Source organism: Triticum aestivum, chromosome 4A (assembly GCF_018294505.1).
Source record: "Triticum aestivum cultivar Chinese Spring chromosome 4A, IWGSC CS RefSeq v2.1, whole genome shotgun sequence".
Classification (NCBI taxonomy): domain Eukaryota; kingdom Viridiplantae; phylum Streptophyta; class Magnoliopsida; order Poales; family Poaceae; genus Triticum; species Triticum aestivum.
This window is the reverse complement of record NC_057803.1, coordinates 101,375,709-101,403,254: the sequence shown is the minus strand read 5'-3', so window position 1 is coordinate 101,403,254 and position 27,546 is coordinate 101,375,709. Positions and strand designations below refer to the sequence as shown.

The following is a 27,546-nucleotide window of genomic DNA, read 5'->3' as shown; positions in this document are numbered from 1 at the left end:
ATGCGAGTACTTTCTACACATATGTGTTTTCTGTCAAATGTCGGCTCGCTTTTTTTCCTTTGCCCTTGGGCCAATTTTCTTGTCTGCCCCCTCCCCCTCTTGACTTTTGTCCCGTTAGCCGCACAGCCTAGAGCCGGTCTATAGCTGGGACGAGGGGTGGGACTCAAGGGTGGGAGTACAATACCAAGATTTTAGGGCTTAGGTTCGAGCAAGCGAGTAGTTATTCAGCTGGGCTGCAGACGGCGGGGCCGGCTGGAGCGTGTCGAGCATATGCTCGAAGGTGAGCTTGGGCTGCCAAGAGCCCTTGCCGGTTCACTAACGCCAGTTGTTGCCTTGGTCGGTCGGCTGCTCTTCCTCCACAGCTACGACTTGCCGATTGTCATAGAGGGGGTCCGGCTGCTCGCCCTTCCGCTTGTTTCTGTTGTCGCTTGTTGTTGTTGTTGTCTCCAGCCGGCCGAGGGTTGGTCGGCTGGGCCAAAATCATCTTGCCCGATGCATCGAGCCAGACCTGCACACGCATCATGGAGTCGGCTGTGGAGTGCTTGTCTGCCTTGTCTATGAGCTCCGCCATGGTTGCCGGCTTAGAGCACATGAGCTTGTGATTGAGCAGGGTGCCGTCTCGGCACCCCTCAATGAAATATTGGATAGCCTGCACCTCGTGGACCCCTTGTAGGAGTTGCGCAGCTCGGTCCACCATGTGAGGTTGTCACGAAGGGACTCGTCTGGCTCCTGGAGGTACATGGAGAGCTGGCAGGGCCGGCCAGGATGCTTGTACATGCCGCTGAAGTTGCGCACAAACACTTCCTTGAAGCCCAGCCAAGCATTGATGCTGTTGGCCGGTAGGTTGTTCAGCCACGTCTGGGGCAAGCCAAGCAGCATGAGTAGTACGTAACATACAACCATGCGCTTGTTACCGCCTGCGATGTCGATGGCCGTGGTGTAGTCGACCAGTGAAAGGGATCGAGAAGAGGTGTCTAGAGGGGGGTGAATAGACACTTAGCAAAGAAAAGTGGCAGTTTTTAATTTCTTCAAGTTGAGGTGGAGTATTAGCACATGTTTAAACATTCACAATACAAATCAAGCAAGCATGACAAGAGTATATGGGCAGCGGAAAGTAAAGCATGCAACTTTGCAAGAATGTAAAGGGATGGGATTGGAGTTTGCAAACGCAATTGGAGACACAGAGATTTTTGGCATGGTTCCGATAGGTGGTGCTATCGTACATCCATGTTGATGGAGACTTCAACCCACGAAGGGTAACGGTTGCGCGAGTTCACGGAGGGCTCCACCCATGAAGGGTCCATGAAGAAGCAACCTTGTCTATCCCACCATGGCCATCACCCACGAAGGACTTGTCTCACTAGGGTAGATCTTCATGAAGTAGGCGATCTCCTTGCCTATACAAACTCCTTGGTTCAACTCCACAATCTTGACGGAGGCTCCCAAGTGACACCTAACCAATCTAGGAGACACCACTCTCCAAAAGGTAATAGACGGTGTGTTGATGATGAACTCCTTGGTCTTGTGCTTCAAATGATAGTCTCCCCAACACTCAACTCTCTCTCATAGGATTGGATTTGGTAGAAAGATTATTTGAGTGGAAAGAAACTTGGGAAGGGCTAGAGATCAAGATCTATGTGTTTGGAATGGAATATCTTGACCTCAACACAAGTGGTGGTTCTCTCTCAGAAAATGTATGATGGAAGTGTAGGCATGTTCTGATGGCTCTCTCCACGAATGAAGAGTGGGTGTAGGGGTATATATAGCCTCCACACAAAATCTAACCGTTACACACAATTTACCAAACTCGGTGGGACCGAATCAGAAAACTCGGTCAGACCGATTTAGTTCATAATGTGACCGTTAGGAGTTTCGGTGGGACCGATATGATCAACTTGGTAGGACCGATGTGCTAGGGTTAGGGTAAAGCCTCATCTCAGTTTGACCAATTACACAAACTCGGTGGGACCGATTTGGGTAATAAGTGAAACAGAGAGTTGGCCAAGCAAATGTGTGAGTATGGGAAATGTACCTACATGCTCATGAGTCCTTCTTGCAAACAATATGTACATCAGAAAGAAATCCTCATGCACATGAATGTGATGCATATACTTACCTTGTGGTCTTGAGCTGGCTTTGAGAGAGATGAACCTGGGTAAACAAGGTTAGAGAACACAGAAACATCTACTAAGCAGAGCAAACAGCAAACCACAAGAGTACCAAGATTGGGATGACATGTAGAGAGTGAATACTAGGTACTCTATTGTATATATACATGTCCCCAAAAGGTAAAGATATGCAATGAATTCCTTCCCTAGCAGCCTTTCTCCCCCTGAATCTTGTATTGGATAATGGGCGAACATAGGGAAGCAAAAATAGAGTAAAACAGATCATAAACATAAACATGACATAGACATGGCTTTCCCCTCTTAAAGACATGTGACTTCTCTCCTCTTGAACACCAAGCATCTGGGGTCTTTGATGTGATTACCTCTCTCTCCCTTTTTCTCTTTCTCCCCCTTTGAAGAGAATACCTTTGATGTGATCTCTCTCCCCCTTTGACATCAATTTCCAAGAAGGGATCTTCTGGAGTGTGAGTCAAAAGGTTTGGTCCTTGAGTCACAAAGCAAAGCAGCATATAGAATGTGATGCTGGTAGAGGACAAGAATCATTGAGTGAAGCTGAAATAAAACTACAGGAACATATGGCAAATTGTCTTCTCTGCAGTGAAATCGGTGATACCGAGTTGTAGTCTTTGGTGGTACCGAATTGGTTCGGTACCACCGAAAGCAACAGATTGGTATGACCGAGTTCAACACAGAGAGAACACTTGTCACCTAAGCTCACTAGGCAAATAAGATCTCTCAAGGATTTGCAAGGAATTAACTGAAGGATTTGCAATGAATTGGATGCAGAAAATGTAGAACAAAACAGATAAAGGAAAATCTAGATAAAGTTGGGAACAACCATGCAAAGGACAAATGCAAAAACTCAGAAAAACACTAGAGAACTTCATCTAGAAATGGGCGGTGACAAAGTCACCTATGTTAGAGTATATTGACTGAGGAGTCAAGTGAAAACACTTCATCGTAGGTCATGCTCATTGTTTAAGCTCAAAATGGGGTTACCTTTTTTGTTTAAGCATTTGATGTATTCACATCTTGTTGAGCTGCTTTGACCCATCTCTTGGGGTAAAGCTTCTGTAAGATGGAATGGCATACCTTGGGTGGTGGTGTTGATCTTAGTCATGTAGTTGAACTTGTCTGGGTTGCTCAAGGTTGATGTAGCTCATCAATGATTGGGAGCACCACTTGTAGTTTGAGTTCATCTACCTACATGGGTTAGTCTTGCAAGGAAGAGCACTTGTGTATCCAAAATGACAGTCATGAATTTGATACCAAATGAAATTTGATATAAAGATTTTGTCAAAGGATATGTTGAAAGGTTTCATGCTTCCTTGTCTTCGACCACCATGTTGTAGAGACTTGGTGATGTAGAGATTTCTCAAGATGTGAGTGATTTGCAATCTCATAGATTTTGATTCATCCAAGTACCTACAAGGGTTACATAGCATGCAAGGGTACAAATATATCCAAGACATATGATTATCATCATAAGAGAAGAGTTGAGGATTAGTCATAGGCTCATGCCTTGCATGTATCCAAATGGAGTTCCTACTCCAAGTTTGAAGCATCAATTATGTTCAATTCACCTCTCAAACGGCAAAAGACTTTTTCATCAAGCGGTTTGGTGAATATATCCGCCAATTGCTTATCGGTACGAACGTGTTTAAGATCAATGTCCCCTTTAGCAACATGATCTCGAATGAAATGATGACGAACTTCAATATGCTTAGTTAGAGAATGTTGCACGGGATTGTGAGCAATCTTAATAGCACTCTCATTGTCACAAAGCAATGGAACATGTTTCACATTGATCCCATAATCTTTAAGAGTTTGGGTCATCCAAAGTAATTGAGCACAACATGAACCGACGGCAATGTATTCCGCTTCGGCGGTGGATAAGGATACCGAGTTTTGTTTCTTGGAGGACCAAGACACAAGAGATCTACCAAGAAATTGACAAGTACCGGAAGTGGACTTTCTATCAACCTTGTCTCGGGCATAGTCCGAATCGGAATAGCCAACAAGATCAAAAGAGGACCTCTTAGGATACCAAATGCCAAAATTTGGTGTATGTATTAAGTATCTCACTATCCTTTTCATAGCCTTAAGATGACATTCTTTGGGGGCGCTTGATATCGTGCGCACATGCACACACTTAGCATAATATCGGGATGGGAGGCACATAGATATAATAATGAACCAATCATAGAGCAATAAACCTTTTGGTCAACCGGTTTTCCATCCTTGGTCAAGTCAAGATGTCCACTGGTAGGCATGGGAGTTTTCATACCTTTGCATTCTTGCATATTGAACTTCTTGAATAAGTCCTTGGTGTACTTTGTTTGAGAAACGAAGGTGCCTTCCTTAGTTTGCTTGATTTGCAAACCAAGAAAAACTTGAGTTCACTCATCATAGACATCTCAAACTTCTCTGACATTAGCTTCCCAAACTTTTCACTAAAATGAGGGTTAGTCGAACCAAATATTATATCATCAACATAAATTTGGCACACAAATAATTCACCATTAACCCTTTTAGTAAAAAGAGTAGAATCTATTTTTCCAATCACAAAGCCTTTTTCAATAAGGAACTTGGTCAAGCATTTATACCACGCTCTAGGAGCTTGTTTAAGACCATAAAGAGCTTTGTGAAGTTTGTATACATGATCGGATTTCTTAGGATTGACAAAGCCGGGAGGTTGTTTAACATAAACTTCCTCCTCAATTTCACCATTTGGAAAAGCACTTTTAATGTCCATTTGGTACAAGGTGATATCATGGTGATTAGCATAGGCAAGTAAGATGCGGATGGACTCAAGTCTAGCAACAGGGGCATATGTCTCACCGTAGTCCATACCTTCGACTTGAATGTAGCCTTGGGCAACGAGACGTGCTTTGTTGCGAATGACTTGACCATCTTCGTCTTGCTTGTTGCGAAACACCCATTTGGTATGAATGATGTTGTGGTTGTTGTCGGGCTTCTTGACCAATGTCCACACTTGATTTCTCTCGAAGTTGTGTAGCTCTTCATGCATGGCGTTTATCCAATCCGGATCTTCCAATGCTTCTTCAACCTTCATAGGTTCAATGCTAGAGATGAATGAATAATGTTCACAAAAGTTAGCCAAACGAGTTTTGGAGCGAGTGATTCTCCCGGTTTGAATATCATTGAAGATTTGTTCGGCAGGATGATCTCTTGAGACTCTTGCTCGAACTCTTGAAAGCTTTTGCTTGGGTCGGGGTGGAACATCTTCTTCATCATATTGTCCTTCTTCTTGGCCCTCTTCATTATTGGTGTTGTTGTTCTCTTGTCTTGGTGGAGAATAAGGTTGATGAGGTTCATCTTGGTGTACTTCCTCATTTTCTTCATTTTGGTGCGTCCCACTTGTGGATGCTTCCGTATCAACTCTAGGTTCACCTTGTCGTGAGGTAGAAGCTTCCACTTGGACGAACGAGGTACTCTCCTTCACCTCCGTCGGACGAATCTTGCCAATAGACAAGTCTTGGATTGCTTCCGAAGGATCCTTATCTCCTACATCGATTGGAAATTGCTCTACTTACGATCCGTTAGATTCATCAAACTTCACATCTACCGTCTCTTCAACCTTTCAGGTGAAATTGTTGTAGACATGGTAAGTGTGAGAGTTTGACCCATAACCAAGTAGGAAACCTTCATGAGATTTAGGAGAAAATTTAGAACGACGATGCTTATCAAGAATGTAGCACTTTGAGCCAAATACTTGAAGTATCCAACTTGGGGTTTGTTACTGGTGAGAAGCTCGTATGCCGTCCTGCCGAGCAGCTTGTGAAGATACAAGCGATTTGTTGCATGACAGGGTGTCTCAACCGCTTCCGCCCAAAAGTGTTTTGGAGTCTTGTATTCATCAAGCATCGTTCTCGCCATCTCAATAAGGGTTCGGTTCTTTCTCTCAACAACTCCATTTTGTTGAGGCATGTACGTAGCCGAGAACTCATGTGAAATCCCTTCTTCGTCAAGAAAGATATCCACACTTGCATTCTTGAACTCCGTTCCATTGTCGCTGCGAACCTTCTTGATCTTCACTTCAAATTGATTTTGGGCCTTCTTAGCAAAGTTCTTGAAGATCTTTTGGACCTGGGATTTATCATCAAGAAAGAACACCCACGTAAGTCTTGAAAAATCATCAACTATAACTAGACCAGATGAGTTACCACCGAGACTCTTGTAGGCATTGGGACCAAAGAGATCCATATGAAGTAGCTCGAGCGGTCTTCTCGTGGTCATAATGTTCTTCACGGGATGACTTCCTCCAACTTGTTTTTCTGCTTGACAAGCACTACAAAGTCTATCCTTGTCAAATATAACATCTTTTACTCCAAGGATATGATCACCTTTAATAAGCTTATCAAGATTTCGCATGCCCACATGACCTAACCTTCTATGCCACAACCAACCTTTCGAGGATTTAGCAATTAGGCAAGTTCTAGGTTGAGCCTTTCTAGTGAAATCAACAATATATAGATCACCTCTACGTGTACCGGTAAAGACCATTTTATGATTATCTCTACGAAACACTTGGCAATCTACTTCAGTGAATAGGACATTGAAACCAAAGTCAGCAAGTCTAGATACGAAAAGTAAATTGTAACCAAGAGATTCAACGAACATAACATTTTGTATAGAGCTATCATGTGAGATGGCCACCTTACCAAGGACAACCACCTTACCCTTTGAGTTATCACCAAAGGTGACATACTTTCGAGGGCCATCGTATTCAGCAAGCTCACGAAACATATCTTCGTCTCCGTTCATATGATCGGTACACCCACTATTAAGAACCCATTCCTTTCCTCTAGCCATGTAGCCACGAAGATTAGCCATAAGACCAAAGTGTCTCATTGCATCATCAAGATCATAGTCACTATCATCATCCTCATCATAGTATCCATGTTCAACATCGTCATGTGGTGGATCAATTCCTAGAGAGAGTGATTCATTAGAAGTATGACCGTAACAATGTTCATCTCTATGAATTCTAATGACTTCGGAAATGAGATTGCTAATGATTCCAACATCTCCTTTGGCACTCGTAAGATTAGTAAGCTCAAATAAACAATCACCAAATTTGGGATCATTGGAACTCATCTTACTTAAGGCAATAGACTTATGAAGAATCTCATCTAAGTTTTTCAAGGAATAGTTTGGAAATCATTCCTCAAGAAATCTCCATATGGTGTAGGCACAATCAAGAGCAGACAAGCTAGCAAGCAAGTTTCTAGGCAAACCTCTAGTGATTAAATTGACAGTTCTAAGATTACGGATCATGTCAATAGACTCATCAAGGGCAGGATGCAAAGGATCAACATGAGGTGCACAAGGGCTAGTAATGTACTTGTTCAAATGATATTCATTGAAAATCTCAAGCATCTCAATTTTCCACTCGTGAAAGTACTCTCCATCAAGGCTAGGCACTCTATGTCTAAGACTCCCCAACATAGACTCATCCATGTTCCTCCAATGGTGATTAAACCAAAGCAATGGAGACCAATGCTCTGACACCAATTGAAAGGGATCGAGAAGAGGTGTCTAGAGGGGGTGAATAGACACTTAGCAAAGAAATGTGGCAGTTTTTAATTTCTTCAAGTTGAGGTGGAGTATTAGCACATGTTTAGACATTCACAATACAAATCAACCAAGCATGACAAGAGTATATGGGCAGTGGAGAGTAAAGCATGCAACTTTGCAAGAATGTAAAGGGATGGGATTGGAGTTTGCAAATGCAATTGGAGACACGGAGATTTTTGGCGTGGTTCTGATAGGTGATGCTATCGTACATCCACGTTGATGGAGACTTCAACCCATGATGGGTAATGTTTGCGTGAGTCCACGGAGGGCTCCACCCATGAAGGGTCCATGAAGAAGCAACATTGCCTATCCCACCATGGCCATCGCCCACGAAGGACTTGCCTCACTAGGGTAGATCTTCACGAAGTAGGCGATCTCCTTGCCCGTACAAACTCCTTGGTTCAACTCCACAATCTTGACGGAGGCTCCCAAGTGACACCTAACCAATCTAGGATACACCACTCTCCAAAAGGTAATAGACGGTGTGTTGATGATGAACTCCTTGCTCTTGTGCTTCAAATGATAGTCTCCCCAACACTCAACTCTCTCTCATAGGATTGGATTTGGTAGAAAGATGATTTGAGTGGAAAGCAACTTCGAAGGGCTAGATATCAAGATTTATGTGTTTGGAATGGAATATCTTGACCTCAACACAAGTGTAGGTGGTTCTCTCTCAGAAAATGTATGATGAAAGTGTAGGCATGTTCTGATGGCTCTCTCCACGAATGAAGAGTGGGTGGAGGGGTATATATAGCCTCCACACAAAATCTAACCGTTACACACAATTTACCAAACTTGGTGGGACCGAATCAAAAAACTCGGTCAGACCGATTTAGTTCATAATGTGACCGTTAGGAGTTTCGGTGGGACCAATATGATCAACTCGGTAGGACCGATGTGCTAGAGTTAGGGTAAAGCCTCATCTCGGTTTGACCAATTACACAAACTCGATGGGACCGATTTGGGTAATAAGTGAAACAGAGAGTTGGCCAAGGAAACTCGGTGAGACTGATTGCATATTTCGGTGGGACCGAAATTAGTGTAATAGGCAACAGAGAGTTTGCAAGCCCATCTCGGTGAGACCGAGATCCCATCGGTGAAACCGAATTGGTTAGGGTTTCTGGCAATGGCTATGTCAACAGAACTCGGTGGCGCTGGATAGAAAGTTTCGGTAGGGCCGAGTTTGTCTTTTGGTTTGGGACAAATGTGGATGTGAGAAAGTGGTTGAGGGCTTTGGAGCATATCACTAAGCACTTTGAGCAAGCAAGCCATTAAGCAACACATCATCCCCTTTTAATAGTATTGGCTTTCCTATGGACTCAATGTGATCTTGGATCACTAAAATAGAAAACATAGAGTCCAGAGCTTTGAGCTTGAGCCAATCCTTTGTCCTCATCATCTTGAAGGGGTTCCACATCCTCTAGTCCATGCCACTCCATTGTTGAACTTATCTGAAACATACTAGATGAAAACATTAGTCCAACAAGAGATATGTTGACATTAATTACCAAAATCACCCAGGGAGCACTTGTGCTTTCAACCAGCCAGTCGTCCGGCTTGGTAGTCCCGTTGTTCTTGGGGGTGTCGCGGGGCAGCATGAAGCCCCTGGGTAAAGGTTCATTGCAGATGCGCGGCCCAAAGCAGGCTGGGTCGATAGAGCTCTCCTCTTCCAGAGCGAGGGAGCGCGCTATCCGCTCGATGTAGTGGCGGGCGTCGTGCTCGTCATTGGGCTCGCGAGCCCCAATCCAGTCGAAGATCGCCGGGCGGCCCGCCGGTCCAACAGAGGCCGGCCACTCACAATGCACATGTGGGGAGGGCCAGCTGTCGGCGGACAGGGCCAACCAGATTGTGAGCCTGGCTAGTGACAGCTGGCACGTCTTGGGGATGCCGCCCTCAACTGCCATGATGCTGGCTCCCGTGGCTGGGAGAAAGCAAGGAGGACACTTGCATCGCACTACTGCAGGATGCTGCTAACGCGACACTACGATCAGAGACCCTTCGACGAAACTGTGTGCGATACCATAATCGCAAACAGTGGTGTAAAAACCGTCAAAAAAGGTGCAAAACGTTTGCGATGGAGGATGCATCAAACACGGTTCAGATTTTAGTTGCGTGTGTGATGCAGGGCATACAGTTCAGCTCGATTAACTATTTGCGATAAGGAGGAACAAAAGAAACGGGCAGCTAGATGAAGGTGTGTGCGATGTACAGCATACGGTTCACTCAGATGAACTGTTTGTGATTAGGCAACACAAAAGAAACGGTCAGCCGGATCAAAGGTGTGTGCGATATACGGCATGCGGTTCACTCGGATGAACTGTTTGCATTGAGACATGAGAGCAGAAACGGTTCAATATAACAAGATGTTTGTGATACGCGGCAAACAGGTCTGTAATCGGAAATGTGTGTGAATACCGATAATAACAGAAACGGTTCCCTAGTGTGATCCGTGTTCATCTGATCATCATCTCTTTCTTGTTCTAGCTCGATGTTCCTGCTATGCTAAGTTTCCATTAATTGATGGCCTTTTATGAACACGTCATCGTTTCCTGCCATTTCCTCACCTGCTTCCCGCCACCCAGCGATATTGTGCATAGGCGGCACGTGACGCACGGAGGCGACAAGCGCGGCCTGTAGCACATCCACCTTTTCCAGCATACCAACCCATCAAAGCGCCGCCTCTGCCATCAACCTCGTCGACGAGGAAAACGAGCAGGCGCCATGGACTGTCGAGGCTAAGGCGCTCCCCGGCAACGCGATGGACGACGCCGTGATGCGCGTCATCGCCAGGGTTGAGCAGACCTTTGGCGCATGGCGCTTGAGCACCGCGGATCAAGATAGGCATGTCAGCGCCGATAGGCTGCAGCTCGCTGCACAACATGATCGATGGTGCGCCACAGAGCAAGCTAGGCGCGTCCGTGCCGATAGGCTGCGGCTCGCCGCACGGCAAGACCGATGGAGCACCGCAGAGCGAGAGGAGCGGTGCGCCGCACAGCAAGAGTGGATCCATCGACGCTTGCCTACTGTCGACACGGCGTCGCAGCTGGGTACACGTCCGGTCAGTACCCCCATTCCTCGCCAGGAGTGGGCAGAGGCCCTCAGCGTCGTACTTGCACCAGAGGACGGCCACGCCGTACTTGCGTCGGACGCCCGCCGCGCTGTTCGCATGGGTGCCTCCGTTCACCTTGTCCGTGGCCCGCTGGATGCCAACGCACTGGTCCGTAGGCTCGACCACCTCCTTGGCCCAGGTATCCACCTGGGCGCAGTAGAGGAACAGGGCTGTCGCATCCTCGAGCTGGTGATCTCCGATGAAATAGCCAACTTGGAGCTCGAGATCGCGCTCCAGATGTACCGCAAGCGTGTCGACCGCTTGGATGAATGCCTGCACGAGTTCAGGCAGAGCCAAGAGCTACCGTAGGCAAGGACTGCTGGTCATGGTCTCATGGACGCGTTTTATTTTGAAAAGTCGTTCGACGTGGATAGCTATGTATTCACAGCAATCATAATATTGCTCTGTTTATTGCTTTGTTTCAATGTGTGTACTCTGTTTTTCATTCTTATATGTTCTGTTTCAATGTGTGTATATACGCTTTCCATTCGGTATATGTGGATGATAATAGCTAGATTCAAATTAGTATACAAAAATAGATAGAAAATGGAATTCATAATATATATATATATATTAAATGTTCATTAGTTCATCACAGAATATATATATATATATATATATATATATATATATATATATAATATCATCACATATACGTGATGATACTTAACTACTAAGTACAATGCATAAATTTGAAAACAAACAATACTAAAACTAATAATCCCTGCTCGGACCAGTATTCCGGTAGCCCCTCGCCAGCAGCTCCCTGGTGCGCGGTGTCTTCCCAGTGCGGAGGCAGTACTCCGCCTCCTCTGCCGCGCAACGCTTGACGTACCGATTCGCCTCTTGCTAGCCGACGCACGCGGCCGATCTTGCCATTTCGTTGGGCGCCCACCGGAGCTCCTCGTCGGTGGCACACTAGAGCTTATCGGCCCATCTCCACGCAGCGACGAGGCGCCCAGCGCCTATGACCTTCCTCACGAAGTACCCGTCTTCATACACCTCCTCGGCACGATGACGCGCCCACCCCAAAGCTCCGCCGCCTCCTTTTTGCAGGCGGCATCACGGGCTTCACAGGTCGCCAGGTACCTGGCTTCCTCCCCTGCCATCTCCTTCCTGAATGCCACTTGCCTGGCTTTCTCAGCCGGCGACAGCAACTTCCACAGACAAATATTGTACTGGCCTCAAAACCAATCCAAAGTAGGGGTGTTCGGCGCAACCTCGTCAGGCAGCGCGTAGGGGTCCTCGTCGCTGCTAATCGAGTGAGCGCCCTCGGGGGGCGGCGACTCCTCGTCGGTGCGTGGGCAGACCGGTGGTGCCATGGCAGAGATTTGAGAGAGAGAGAGAGAGGACGAGCGAGGGGAGGATGTAGATGAGAATGCAGGAAGGACGACGTGAGTAAGGTAGTATTTATTGGCGGCCGGAATCTAGATCGACGGAGACAGTACACACGCCGGTCGCCGGAATTTACGAGTACTATAGTTTGAATTACACACGATTCCCGCAGCAAAATCCATGTGTAAAAATAATAGCTAACGGTTTCCAATGCAGAACCGTGTCTCATTAATGATCCCCGCCACTCAGCTACCAAACCTCGAGCCGCGAGATAGAGTGCCAATCGTGTGGGGCCGGTTGTCCTGCCAGTTCTTTACATTTTCTTTTTTGAACACCAGATATTTACATCATTTGATGCTTTTTTAACTCGCACACAAGTACATAAAAATATGATTTTTCAAACTGTTATGGTTAGGCGTTGCATGTAGATATAGTTCAAATTTGAATTACGGTCATTAAATGGTTAGAAAATCACTTAAATGACTTTAAAAGGTCAAATGACCCCTGAAATATTCCAATTTTTCACAAAACAGTTGTATTAGTGCACGTTAAACGTAGAAAAAAAATTGAAGGTCGTAAGAGGAAGCTATCTCCCATTCGTCATCAAACATGCATTGTTCCCTCTCGAAACCACGAACCTTCTAGTGAGTTGCTCCGGTTTGTGAGGGGTGTGTGTCCAAACTTTCGTCAAACATGCCGATTTTTTACCACATCATCTTGGTGGCATGACATTAAATCAAGAAAGGTTTCATGTTTTTCTGATCATTTTTAAATTTTTTGGAATTAAAATGCCATGGCACTCCATGCATGTGTGTCCATGCCTTGAGACCAATATGTTTGAAAATTACGCTCTTTTGTGTGCTCAAATTAGCAAGCGGTGTTAAATTATGCAATGACGTACCCAGGGAAATTTCCACCAAAATTTGAATTATCAAACTCATCCCATGCGCGTAAAGTAGAAGAATCGTTTGTGGTGCACACAATCGTTCAAAGTGAATGGTCCGGCGGTACCGCGCGCAAAGTTTCCCTCCATATTTCCAAAATTTTGGCCTACCGCCAAAATATCTACCCCCGCCCCCCTTCCTCCCTTCCCCATCCCCTTTTCTCCCCGACCACAAGTCACATTTCCCCTGTTTCCTCCTTCCTTCCTTGCTAAGCTATAGCCGCTTCCTCGCTCTCACTATCTCGCATCCTACCGCCGGGGTCGCCATGGTCTTCTTCAAAGACCTCTCCAACGGTTCCTCCTTCGGCGACTACTCCTTCACCACCCGGGTATGCCTCTCTTCTCTCTCTCGGGCTATGACTTGGAATGAAGGATTTTCATCCGGCGGTCGATTTGAGTAATTTCTTCCTCTTGTAGCTCCCTAAGACCATCAGTGGCAACGAATGGAGCGGGGTGGCTGAAGATCTATCTGCTCGTTGTCGTCATCAATCTCCATGCGTGAAGCTAGTTGCGTTTGATTCTATGGACAGTGGGAGGACGTTTCTGGCATGTGCAGAGAAGGTTAGACCCTCTTTTGTTGTTACAAATCATTTGTTAGATGTGATTCAGACACTGTCACGGTCCCAAGCCATTCATACCACACCTTCAACCAAACGCATCCTAAGACAGTGTCACAGTTTGTACCTAGTATCTTAAATTGTTGCCATCTCATCAACGGTGCCATTAGAAAATTATTTGGCAACGCTTCAGCAGTTTGTGCAGCCAACTTTGGTCCACACATCTGAGCAGCCAAGCAGTAAAATACTAAATCTTTATGGCACGAAGGAACTGGGCATCGGAGCAACTACGTGCTCTGGAGTCCGGGTCCCTGATTTTTTTTCCGCTGCATCGGCTCGCCAGTGCAGGGCACCGGTGCGAGATGTAGCAATAGTTGTCTTTACCCCAGTTTTGGCATACATGGTGGACAGACTTAGTGCATTAGTTCTATGTTACTAAATGTGTGCATGTACACACCTGTTAGTATCAATTTGCTGTCATCCAAACAATGTCGCTATGCTGTTGCAGTTATGTTTACCTTCCTCACAAAATGTTCAATTTATTATTTATTGTACATGAGTAAGAACTTGTAGCGTCGTTGTAGTTAATTATAGCTTTTGATGTTTCAGAATTTGATTGTTGTCTCAGTACCATTTATTTCATTTGCACATTGATATTTTTTAGAAGATGTGTCATAATTAACATGTTTCTTCAGTTTTCCAAAATAACCATTGTTGATTTTCTATGTTGCTATAAATCCATTTCCCCTACAATTGTTACTGATCTAGTTTTAAATATTATAGGATGAACGAAGTGTCCTTACTTGGAGTGGGTTGATCAAGAGTGGACATAGTCTTTGAAGATGTGCCTAGCGAAGCTCTGGAGCATGTATGAGGAAGAGAACACACATAGGCTTAGAGAAAGTGTTGTCAACGCCGGAGCATATTTCAAGATGCAGGATAAAAAGTTGAAGGTGGAGAATGAGCTCAGATTTTTTTAAATCAGACTTTGCTAAGATGGTGTTGGCGAAGGAGGAGGCACTTTCCCAGTTGGCCCGTGCAAAACGGGTTCTTACTAAACCGAAAGCAGAGGTGGATAAAACGAGCCTGGATGATCTCGGTTAGAAAAATGAATATATTGTTCTTATGAAGTTGAACTAGCTATATGTTGTATTGTGTTGTTTTCATGTAGCTACCGTACTGTGATGTTATAATATATTTATGTGTCTGATATGAAATTGGCAAACAGCTGTTCGATATGAAATGTGAATTTGTGTAATACTGGAATTATTAATTGTAAGCTAATAAACCTGCTAAACGTGTCATGGACCTTTGCAAATGGTTCTAGCAGTAAAAGCGCTTGCGATGGATAGCCCAATGCCACATAGTTTTCTTCATCAAATCATGTGTGATATAGTTGATAAAAGCAAACAGTTAGCCATGGCAAACCGTGTGTGATAGCTACACCTTTCACACACGAGCCTACACATAAAACTATGTGGGGTGTATGTCCGAACGGAACGTGTTCCCTGGATTGACTGTGTGGGATGTACATAAGAACGAAAACGTATTCCTTTGATTAACTGTGTGTGATATACATACGAACGGAAATGTTTTTCTGGGATTCATCGTGTGGGATGTACGTACCTACGGAAATGATTTTCTTGGATTACCGTGGTGGATGTACGTACCTACGGAAATGATTTTCTCGGATTACCGTGGTGGATGTACATACCTACGAAAATGATTGCGTTTTGATGCCTCGCCCGATCGCACACGGCCCCAGCCTAGGACCCAGGAGGGCCTATCCCTGACGATTTCTGGGTCATGTGGGAAGGACACCCTATCGCACACACTCACTTAGCGACGGTTCCAAATGCCGTCGCGGAAAGGGGTTAAACCCTTTTGTTTAGGACCGACCCGCACCAGTGTCGTGTGCCTAGGCGCTCCGTCTGGTTGCCAGTTGTCTACCTGACGAGGAGGGGAGTCCAAGATGGACACGGTCGGCTCAAACTGTGTGTGCGGCTGATTGGAGGCAGCGATGAGGTAGCAGACGCGCTGCTACTGCAGCTCTTCGCCTGATAGGCCGTCTAGTTCGACTGCAGCCTCCTGCGCAGCCCTCATGTTCTGGACGGGGGTGTTGTAAGTGGGTCGGTTGGCACCCAGCAACTCGTCGATAGGACAACCATGGCGCCGAACGTCCCTGCACCGGTTGGGCTCGACACCGGCCAGAGTGAGATCATGGGTGGTGTTGTACTCGCGTTATGCAGACGCCATCTTGCGCTATATGGCGGCGAGCTCGGTGGCCTCGGCAAGCAAGCGCTTGCAGGTCTCCTCAAACTCGGTCAAGGTAGCAGTCGGGTCGACACCAGGCGCGATGGGGGTGCGCAGGTTCTGCACCTCAGAGTGTAGGGACTTGGACTGACCAGCACGAGCGGTAACCGCAGCGGTCGCACCCTTGCTGCGGCCGGAGGCCTGGCTAGAGCCGGTGGTCAGCACCTTCACGCGGACACAGAGGTCGGCGACATCATCGAAGAGGCCGCTGCCGCCGGATGGCAACGGGTCGGAGAAGGTGAGCACCTCTCTAGGGTACTTGTTGGGGATGAGCGTGACGAAGATGTGCAACTCGCCAAAGGGAACGATGGAGCCGCCTGCAGGGCAGGCAACATCTGTGCCGAGTGTCGCACCGTTGGCGACGCAGCCAGACGTAGCAAGCATGCAAACCAAACCGTGCATGATGCGCTCGCCGGAGGGGATGAAGGGTCTCGTCCGGAACGTGACTCCAGCCAACACCACGTGCGGCCCCATGGTGGGCGCCAACTATCATGGGTACATCATGGGATGGCTTATCGAAGGTGGTTGGGGCCAAAGAGCACCGGTGGGTTCCGAAAGCGAGATTGGGCACAAGCGATGCGAGACACACGATGTACCCAGCTTTGGTGCCCTTCGTGTGAGGTAACATCCCTAGTCCTGCTGGGTCAACTATAAAGATCACAAGGGCTACAATGGTGCTCCTAGAGATGTTTGGGTGGAGGAGAAAGAAGGAGCTAGCTCTCCTCCTTGCCTCTCATGTGCGTGTGGGTATGTGGAATGAGCCGACCCCCTCCTAGGGGGGCTCCTAGGAGGTCTTATAGCCTGGCCTCCCAGGTTAGAAATGATAAAGAAATGAAGGAGGCGAGGCCCTATTGTCAGCGTCTCTAGCCTTCTGTGGGGCCCATCGCTACACGTCACAGCAGCCCGTTGTCCTTTGTGTCACGAAGTGGTTGGCACTGTGCCAAGCCACGCTGACGTTAGCCGCCTCGGTCAGCAGCGTTGTGCGGACTGTTGTCACTCCCCAGTCAGCGGTACTGCAAGCACTATTGCCATGCCCTCCCCGTCGTGGGAGGGGTCTTGTCGTATGGCGAGACGGGACAAGCGCTGACCCAGCCGACCGCCGGCTCGAGGGTCGCCGGTTCGGGCGCGGCACCGCCCCCAGCCAGCCAGCAGTTGGGGAGCCGGCTAGACTGAGGGGCATTGGCCGCCCCGATGTTTTGAAAAGTCGACTTGTGCTCCTGAGCCTACCTGGGGTCACCCCCCCCCCCAACATTATTGCAAGTTAAGTCATGTGATGACCTCATTGATTTATTCACCGGTCCTAACCAACTTCAACATTCAACAAATGGGGTTATGAATTCGAATGCACTGACTCCAAGATTTGCAAGCATTAAGGGGAGACATTATCATATTATTAACTTGTTCATATATCATGTTGCACTTCTTCCCCTCTATGGGTTTACTCACAAGGTTCTCATCGAGCTTTTACGGCAACGCCATCTTCACAAGATTATATTTATTGTTCTCTAAACTCTCTGGGTTTTTTGTTTTTAAGGTTTTATAGCATGAGTAGTAAAGGAGACAGTCATCACTATAAGTCGTATCATATCCTCCTTATTTTTTCACTGAGTTTGGAATTTTAGCAGCATATCAAATAATATTATCCTCACATTTTACCCACAGGGTTTGTGGAGGAGTCTTTATCAAGATGTTGATTATAAGGGTGTATCGTTATGTATCATTAGTTAGGAGGGAGTTAAGAGTAATTAACATATGTTAATTAAAAAAAGAATCATCCCTATATAAGCTGTATCATGTTCTCCGTATTTTCTCATCGATTTTGAAGGAATTTTCACAACATACTCCCCCGTCCCAAAATAAGCGTCGCGGATTTAATAAAAAGTTAGTACAACTTTGCATACTAACTTTGTACTAAATCAGGAACTTTGTATACTAACTTTACACTAAATCAGTGACACTTATTTTGAGATGAAAGGAGTATTATTAAATAACATTCTCCTCACGTTTTAGCCACGAGTTCCTGGAGTAATTAACTTGTATTATTTAATATTTATAGTTAATCCATGCTTTATGACCCTTTTCAATGCTCCTCTATGTATAGGTGCTAAGAATGTCATGTAGATAAAAAAACTGGCGTGGCAAAGCAATCAAGAAAGGAGAGAAAACACTTCAAAAATCCCAAGGAAAAAAACAATGCCAAGTATGGAGACCAAGGCAAAATAACTATGCATGGAAGAGTTCGACTGCTAAACAATTAAATAAAGAAAGCTTAGAGACAATAAAATAAACCCCTATGCATTGAGGAGTTTAGTTGTTAAGCGTTGTCATGCACTTAGCACCTCATCTAATCATCTTTGTGTTGGAAAGGGTCTAAAGGAACCATCCATACAGTTCCTAGTTAGCAACTAGACGCCTCTTATAAAGCACTCCTTCAGGTTTTTTTTAACATAATACAGACGCAAACGTTTATATATATGCGCATACACTCACCCTTTCAGTGATTATATATACTAGAAGGATTCGTTGCGGTTTTGCTGCATGGTTAGTGTTGCTGGGATTTCATTAAAAAATGGTTTGATGTGTTGGGAGATGATGATGTGTGTTTTCTTTTTCTATAAAATGCGGTATTTTGATGGTCTCTTTCTAGGGTATGATTACCTGCTATCTGTAAATTAATCCACACGTACACAAGGAAATTTCATACGGTGACGACCACATGTAATATATTGATGCTACAGTCACATGTTGGCATTTTTTTGTCACGTGGTGAGGGTGCGAGATTGATGTATATTTATAAGTTGGCTGTTGTGGATTAATTCGAGAAATCATTGAACAATCAAAATTGTGAATCAAATTCAAAAATAAATCCCTCACTTGAATGAGAGAGCTCCTTGAAAAATTGTTAACCAGGTCAAAAATGGGAACTCAATCCAAAATCATATTAATGTTAAAGTGTTGCATGTTAGCATTTATTTTTGTCAGATGATGAGAGCGTGGGGCTGTTATAATACTTTTATAAGCTGACTGCTGGTGATTAATTTGAGAAATCATTGACAAGCAAATTTAAAATTAAACACCTCATTTAAATAAGAGACCTCCCTTAAAAATTACAGTGGACGGTGTTAGCAAACCATGAGTAAGCTAGCCATCATGATACTCTACCCGCCTCACGACTCACTGCCATCATGATTTTGCTTCCTGAATTCCAGATTATTTTTTTTTTGCTCAATGTAATTCTGTTTTAACATAGAAAATTACACCCCCCATAAAATTTGCATCTTCTGATTATTTTAGAGGGTACATTTAGTAAATACTCCCTCTATAAAGAAATATAAGAGCGTTTAGATCACTAAAGTAGTGATCTAAACACTAAAATTTCTTTACGGAGGGAGTACTAGTCTGCACCACAAACTCCAGCCTTAGTTTAAGGATGCCAGATTTTGTATCCACGTTAATGCTAAGCAAGCATTGGTCCATCATGCTGGTCTGATTGAACAAAAACTCAAGCCATCCAGCACCTTGAAAATTGAAGCCTACATCAGGAACGTGCTGAATATTTTCTCATCAAGTTCCCACCAAGCATCAGCATTCTTTGTGCTCATACTATTTGAATTACCATTATCGCTCTCTAAAAACTAAAATAAAACTCATCCAATATTTGCTTACAGCAACAGAAACACAGGCTTGGCTTTCGTTCTTACCTCAGTAAGTGATACAGGTGCTTTTTAAATAGTGGAACTCCCAAACAGAAAACTCTCATATTCAGAACTTTTTTTTTCTTGCTGGAGGGGATCATCTTGCATCAATTGCGAACTTCAGCCTTCCATAATCAATATATCTACAGCTACAAGATAGTTTCACACCCGGTGGGAACAGAAAAGGAAAAAAATTCTGGCACTTGCTATGAAGAGTAACTTTCAGACCAACTGTTAGAAATGATATTATTTGACTAATCCAGTAGAACTAGCCCGATGCTGCCTTCAAGCATAGCGCCTGCGCGTTGATGTCTTGATGTGATTGTGTCCACATGAGAGCCTATATTGGTCATAATAATCGAGTGTTATGAGGTAAAGTAAAACAAAACAAAATAACACAAATAATGTCTCGAGTATCATATATATGTAGGATGTCTACGCGATAATCTTGCTGGAACACAAAAGTGGAACATTTGTAGTAGAGCGGTACTGTCAGCTTAACAAGACCCCCATCAAGAACTACCTATATTATTGTAAATCACATCACAACTATTAATCGTTATTCAAGTAAAATCTGCCTTCGCTAAATTGGTGGTCTAAGTCTTGCAGGTTTCTTAACATAAGATTAAGATCCATCGGGTACATACTTCACAATGCCCGCTGAGCAGTGTACAAAGCACTACAAACTTGTCTATTGTTAGGAACAAGATATACAAGTGGCACCAAGCTGAACATTGTACATTTACCAATGTTTTTCTGTGCAATGTAATTTGCTTAAGCATGTTCAGAATTCACAAATAATTGAGCAAAATAATGCATCTCATCACTCATGATACAAACTACCATGGAGAATAGCATTCCTTTGGCAAATCTAATATTGAAATGGGTTATTGATAGTGCAATAGTTACAAAGCAGACCTGTCAGATTCCCAGTTTCCAACATCTTAAATGGAAAACCTAAATCAGTACTCTAATATGTATTCCAGTTCCATATGATATACTACTAAGGTTTTGCCGGTGCCATTGAGGTAATCATGTAACTGTGATACAAGTGTTAGCAGAGAACCAATTTGTCCCAGAATAGGTCTCCCTAGTATCTACAATGTTGTCTAGCAACTTATGCGCAAGTACATACGCGTGGGGCAAGATAGTGCGACTGCCACAACTAACCTCAGAGCCTCTAGAAGAGGAAAGAGCTTCATCATTTCACATTTTGTTTGACGCCATAAATTTGATTTTTCTCTCAGCAGGTTTGAGAATTTGAAATGAACACATCAAAGTTTCATCAACACTCATCATTGCTCCAGCATTATCAAATTCACCACAATAGTTGGGAGCCGAAAATATGGTGACCAGTTGCCTGTCAGCAAAGAATTCATACCCATCCTCGACAACCTATATCAGATGAAATACATAAACACCTTAATTTCCAAGAAAGTAATAAACAAGATGATGTATTAGAGATTTAGATTTTATAGTACCTGGTGGGCACGGCAAATAAGATCAAGATCATGCTTTAGAAGGAACTCCGTAACTTTGTCATGGCCAAATGTGTATGAAACGCCCCTATCATTCATGCCCCACCCTTGGACATCTTTTCCTGGATCAGACCAAAGAAGATCGCATAGTAGACCTGTATCTGGCACATCGGTAGGACGGGGCAAGTTTTTTATCTCATCTAGGTGTCCCAGATCAGGAGAAAGGCCACCATGCATGCATAATATTTTATCATCGATTAGAGCGGCCACAGGGAGACAATTAAAACAGTCGGTGAAGACCTTCCATAGCCGCACATTGAAGCGACGCTTGCATTCATCATAAAATCCATATATTCTGTTTATTGAAGCACACTCATGGTTGCCTCTCAGAAGAAAAAAGTTCTCGGGGTACTTGATTTTGTATGCAAGGAGGAGGCATATAGTCTCCAGACTCTGTTTGCCTCGATCAACATAATCGCCTAAGAATAGATAGTTGGCTTCTGGGGGAAAACCTCCATACTCAAATAGCCTTAAAAGATCACTGTACTGACCATGGATATCACCTAGAGGCAGATAACAAGGGAGAGCAAAATTAGTTGCTACTATGGTAACTACAGAATTAAGAGGCATACACGAAGTAGAAAGGAATTTATCAGGCCTTACTATGACAAGCAAAAAAAAACACGTCTCCAAGTACAGTTCTATCAGACAGAGGAATGCCAATAATAGCCGAGGATAAAAAACAAAAACTCAATCAAAGCAGACAACAGACAGTCCAGTCTACTTTAGCAACTAGTGTTTTGAATGAACAAATGCTTGTTAGGCTGTTGCTGCAAATACTACCACACAGTTTTGAAAACCCCTAGGAATCATGTGCCTTCAAAAGGCGCTTAGGTAGAGGTTAACACATAGAGCACCAAAAAGTTGCTGCTTGCTTCCTAGTTACAAGAAGGTAATCTTGTTCAGAGAGGGGCTTTCATTTGCAAAGAGGTGAGCTGATGACGCTCTGATATACTAAACTAAGGTACATACATGCACGCAAGCTTAAGTTTCTTATGTGCCATTAAGCTGGTCACTAAAGGAGCTTGCTAGAATATTACAGGGAACACACATGCACATCACAGGGTTCTGAATTAGTGATTGGGATTTGGTTCTAAATTCTCAGCATAGAGAAAACGAGGAGGGGGTCTGGAATCAAGCCTAGAACCTTGAGGGCATATTCAAATTTCAACTGAGACTGAGCAAGCGGCATCTTTATGATAAAAATCAGCATCACTGACAAAAAGAGCAGTTCAAATAGACTACTTTGAATGCCTAAATAGACGAGATAAGATTCCATGTCAGCAAATATCTGCCACGATATACATTGTTGTATATTTTCATCCAACGGAATGTCAGCTACTGCAGCACCCAAGGAATTTTGAAAAACAAATGTATGTATAACAACAATTATTACTAACAGCAAATATCATGTTGCCCTTAAGATGATAATTTCAAGAGCTGGTTGCACAAGAAAACTTTGTCAACCCAAATTAACACTAAGTGCCTTTGATGATTGCATCTTTGCTGTGGGGCCTCCTCCCCTTCAAACACCTCATCAAATGCTTTCAAGGTTCTAAACATACAGCAAAAAGTTGAGCAGAAAATCAATATGACAATGTCCTAACCTCCACCATCTAACAGAAACAGAAGCACGAAGCACTAAACGAGAGGAGCCTGGTTAATGCCACAAATGATTGTTTTTGCTTATCGCCGCGACGCAGATATGGGAGTCGGCAGCACCTGCGGCGCGACCAAACTAGATCTAACTGTGCGAAGGAAGAGTCAAAGCGGGCAGGAGAGGAGTGGGACGCACGCACCGCAGATTTTAATGGGCGCCTCGAGCTCGAGGAGGTTGGGCTGGGTGAGGAAGATGTCGCGGGAGGCGGTGCAGAGTTGGCGGATCTCCGACTCGGAGAGCTGCACCTGCTTGCCGGGGCGCGCCGTCCGCACCTCGAGCAGACGGCGGATGATGTCGTCGAGGAGCGCGGCGTCCATGCCGCCTCCCTGCCCTCCCGCCGCCGGCGCCGCCGCCATCGCCTCCCCCGGGGTGGAGAGAGATCGGTGGAGTTAGGGTTTCGGCGCTTCGGGAGGAGCAGGTGGCCGAGGAGGGGGAGGAGAGAGATTGAGTGGTGGGCCGCCGATGGCTAGATAAACTCGCCCCGTCGACTAGGTTTTGTTTTGTTTTGTTTTTGCTTGGTTATAAAACCTCTCTCCTTTTTTTCTATTTCTATTTCTATTTCTATATATAATCTGCGCGGACAGCGCTTGTGGAGGAATTGTGGCGTTGCGCCGTGGCCTGGTTGGTCTGCAACACCAATGTGCCGACACGCCGAGACGTACGTGCCCGCTCTCCTACGGACTATGCTCACCCTAGAAGAAAATATTTGCCATCGCAGAGTGACAACCAATCCTTTTGCTTTATTCTACTCCCTCCGTGCACAAGTAAATACGCACGTGCAACGCACATTAAATATTTAGGCAATAAATTAATTGCGCGCGGGTTTTAGATATGCTATTATTTGTGTGTTAATCCTGTAACTAGCTAAGTGTCCGTGCGTTGCCACGGATTAACAAATATATATATATAAAGAGAAAATTCATGTGACATGAGAGTTAAAGGTCATTTCTATGGGATGATATCTCATGGTCATGATCTAGTAGATACATACATCTCGTCATTGTCTTTCTTCCACACTCCATGTCTGAGCTACCACGCGACATTCGACTTCCTTCTCCCACCATGCATGCTTTTATCTCCTATTTCTCCTACCTTTACCTTACACGACAGTACCAAGTTTCTTGTCCAACTATCATAATCTTCTCCGGTAGGGCACCCCCTTAGATTATTACTAACTTGTACATGTTGCAAATAAGATCAACGAAAATGGATACTAAATTTCTGATGAGAAATGAGAATTCAGGGCAATATCTTCCCAAGACAATAATAATTCCAAGACAATCTTTTTATACCTTCTGTCAACATTGGGACACACATTCCACATAATAAGCATGCAATGATGTTGATACTTGATTAATTGTCATTATATGTCTACAGTGAAGATAACTTTACTCAAAACCGCCTATCTTAGCCAAATCAACAAATCTCTCTCATTAATGCAATTTTATTTAGAAAACAAATAATAGATTCTTTCCTATCTTAGCCAAATCAACGGATCTCTTTCATTAATGCAATTTGCTTTAGCAAACAAATAATAGATTCTTTCCTACCTTAGCCAAATCAACGGATCTCTCCCATTAATGCAATTTGCTTTAGCAAACAAATAATAGATTCTTTCCTACCTTAGCCAAATCAATGGATCTCTCCCCGGTTCGCTGGGCGCGTTTCGGTGGGTGGGCGTGGGGGTGGGGGTAATTTGATGGAAATAAACCGGTTGAAAATAAACCGGTTGAAAATAAACGGATCCTGTCTCACTCTTCACTTTCTTTACAATAAACTTCAGAATAGCAATCTTGGCGAGTGATCTCGACGGGGTTCAATCGGCGTGGCGCACCGCTGATTCTTCCAGGAGTGGGTGCTGAGAGGAAGGATCCCAAACCTCCATTGTCAATCGGCCAGAGCTGCATCGTCCTTTGGATCAGAGCGTGGACGGGATCAAGACGGTAGGGTTTGAGGAATTTGTAGGACATGAGGGTTTATGGTTGGCAGCACGAGAACTCACCCATATCTTGGCAGACGGCAGGCCCGAGGTGCGGTCGTGTTCATGCTTCGGGAGCTGCCACATGCTGTCCTCGCCGCCATCAGCGACACCACCGCCATCGCCTGTTGCCACCACTTCAGCGCCACGAGCGTGGGACCGAGGGACGAAGGGAAGGGAAGGAAGTGAATTAACGTACCTATGTTTGGTATATATCACACGAGGAATCAAAACTGGATGCACGTGAAAGCATAGAGATGGGAGAGGAGGACAGAGGAAGGGAAGGGCAAGAGGAACCTGAGGATGTGCGATGAAGGAGCGATGCCAAAACATCACAAAGGGGGACCCGTAGCTCGTCACGTAGCGCGGCCGCCTCATTGCCGGCTGCCACCCCGCGCTACCGCCTCCGTGCGCAGGTTCCGTTCGTGGAGCGTGAGGAGCGCATGACCTGCCTTCACCGCGGCCTAGTCCTCCCCACTATCGTGAAGCTCGCCCGCATCGCCGCCCCAATTGCTCAGGATGACGGATGAAGATCCTGCAACAGCGACGTGGGCGAGGGATGCAGCCGACGATGGAGGGATGATTTTCGTGGCTAAACCCTCCCTATCAAAATAACTACTTAAAAAAGGCAAAGATCGATGCATTAGAAAAATTAGGATTTGGAATTGATTGTCATAAAACAAAATTTTATTAATTGATAACGTGTTATCGATACATGCCCGTTTATAACGTGTCTAGTTAGGAAACTTTGGTAAAGTTAGGAAAGTTTTTATTGTGAGGGTAAAAAAATCAATGTGAGGAGATATGGTGGTGGGATATGAGACAAAAATAAACCGGACGAAAATAAACCAGACGAAATATAACCAGACGAAAATAAACCGTGGACGCAATCCTACCAACTGCTCCATTAGGAGTAGAGATTAGTGTAATATATTTGGTATGATATTAATTGCACGTTAAACACGTTTAACGCTCGCCATTGGAGCGGTCTAGGTCATTGGATTAACTTAGTTCAATGGCTGAGATCAGTTGGATCTGCCTCTTTGGGTCCTTTTATATTGGTATAGATACGGAGCAAAATGCGTAAGTCTACACTTTAAACTATGTCTATCTGCATTCGTATGTAAATCCTTATTAAAAAATTTAAAAAGACTTATATTTAGAAATAAAGAGAGTATATTGACAAAGGCCTCCCGGCTCTCCAATCCAAAAAACAAGTACATCACTCAAAAATGCAGGCATTTACAAAGATATAAGAGATTCAATATTTCTTTTGAGAACTATACATGCTCATTACTCCTATAAAAATGATGGAATACCCGTCTCTTGGCGGCTTCGCCGCGCGAGAGTTCACTATGTGTCGTCTGTTTCACGAGGGCCTCTTGTGGCTGGCTCCCTAGCGGCCTCTCATTTGTCTGATATTCAGTAAGATATTCTCTGTAAGTACTAAAAATAACGGCGACAGATAGGTTGATAACAAGATATTTCCTCCATTCATTTATATATAAAGTGTATTTGTTTTTTGATAAAATTCCACGATATAAGGTGCATTTCTTCTAATTCCTTGTAATTTCTTTTTTAGCCCTTCAAAAAATAGAAAAATATCTCTCTCCCGATTGTATGTATCTCTCTTTCTAGAAAAAAAAGGAAATATCTTTCCCTTGATAGCATATATCCTTTTTCTTTCCTAGTCTAACTGATTTACTTCCCACTAACCAACAAATTTACCAAGGGTAATTTTGTCCTAAATTATCTATAATTTGTTGCCTTGCTCACCGTTCCCAAAACAATACACCTTTACATAAATAGCAATAGTAACAAAGGTTCAATAAGGTGCATATAGCTAACACCACGAGAAGAGGTGCATATAGCTAACCTTACTCTGTATGTATATTATAGATGATAATATGAACGGTCTATTTATATTCTTGTTTAATCAGAATATAGGAGAAATGGATATGGACTTCGGAGATGCACGGAAAGAATCCATGGAGGTTTCAGATGCAATGTCGCTGGAAGGGGCCGGACATTCACAACATAATAACGTCGAAGAGGTTATATCTCATAACAAACCAAAAAAGGATGCTAAATTGCATATTATCCCACAAGGTATATGTTTATATTATTATCTATCTTATTTTTGTGATCTTGCCTTTTGTATTCAACTAATTTAGTTATTTTTTTGTGTTACTAAGTTGTCTCACTTTTTATGAATTTGACAGACTATGTTTGTACCCCTAGAGATATTACAGTCATCGAATCAATAAAGTCTGCCCCCAAGAATACCCTGTTCGTGGACATTGAAGATGTCTTGTTAGCAACCGACGATTTGAAATGCCTTATAAAAAATGATATGTTCTTACATGACGGTGTAAGACCAATTGCACAAACTTTGTAATCAATAATATGATCAATATATAATATCATAAAATATTAATATATTCTAAATGTTGTTTACAGGTGATAAATGCTTACATATATTGCATGCTTGATCACGACCATCTACAAGACAGAGCGGGTGAAAAGGTACACATTATTAGCACGTTTGTATCTGGTCAGATAAAAGAAGACGGTGAAAGAGACATCGACCCATCAAAATATCGCCGCATCGTGCGTCATGTTAATACTTATATACAACAAGATATGGTTAGTTTTTGTCTTATGGAATGTTTTTTAGTTCATATGTGT

The 27,546-nt window shown here is 44.2% G+C and overlaps 1 protein-coding gene and 1 long non-coding RNA gene across 2 annotated transcripts; both read right to left on the bottom strand.

The window, feature by feature from the left end:
• Positions 1-19,623: 19,623 nt before the first annotated feature.
• LOC123085402 (serine/threonine-protein phosphatase PP1) lies at positions 19,624-23,348 on the bottom strand. The gene is made up of 4 exons (XM_044507035.1): positions 23,020-23,348; positions 21,164-21,723; positions 20,853-21,077; positions 19,624-20,022 (listed from the first exon to the last, which is right to left on the bottom strand). Exons 1-3 carry the CDS (start codon positions 23,234-23,236, stop codon positions 20,889-20,891), a joined length of 966 nt encoding a protein of 321 aa, XP_044362970.1. The 5' UTR covers positions 23,237-23,348; the 3' UTR covers positions 19,624-20,022; positions 20,853-20,888.
• A 1,046-nt stretch (positions 23,349-24,394) lies between these two features.
• LOC123081823 (uncharacterized) lies at positions 24,395-25,319 on the bottom strand. The gene is made up of 3 exons (XR_006438800.1): positions 25,156-25,319; positions 24,883-24,983; positions 24,395-24,781 (listed from the first exon to the last, which is right to left on the bottom strand). It is a non-coding gene; the product is annotated as an uncharacterized lncRNA (long non-coding RNA).
• Positions 25,320-27,546: the final 2,227 nt, after the last annotated feature.

Coding starts and splice junctions, on each gene's coding strand:
- LOC123085402 (XM_044507035.1), bottom strand. CDS start 23,236: ATGGCGGCGGCGCCGGCGGCGGGAGGGCAGGGAGGCGGCATGGACGCC. Junction 21,724..23,019: donor GGCGCCCATTAAAATCTGCG/GTGCGTGCGTCC, acceptor ATCTGCCTCTAG/GTGATATCCATGGTCAGTAC. Junction 21,078..21,163: donor TTATTTGCCGTGCCCACCAG/GTACTATAAAAT, acceptor CATCTGATATAG/GTTGTCGAGGATGGGTATGA.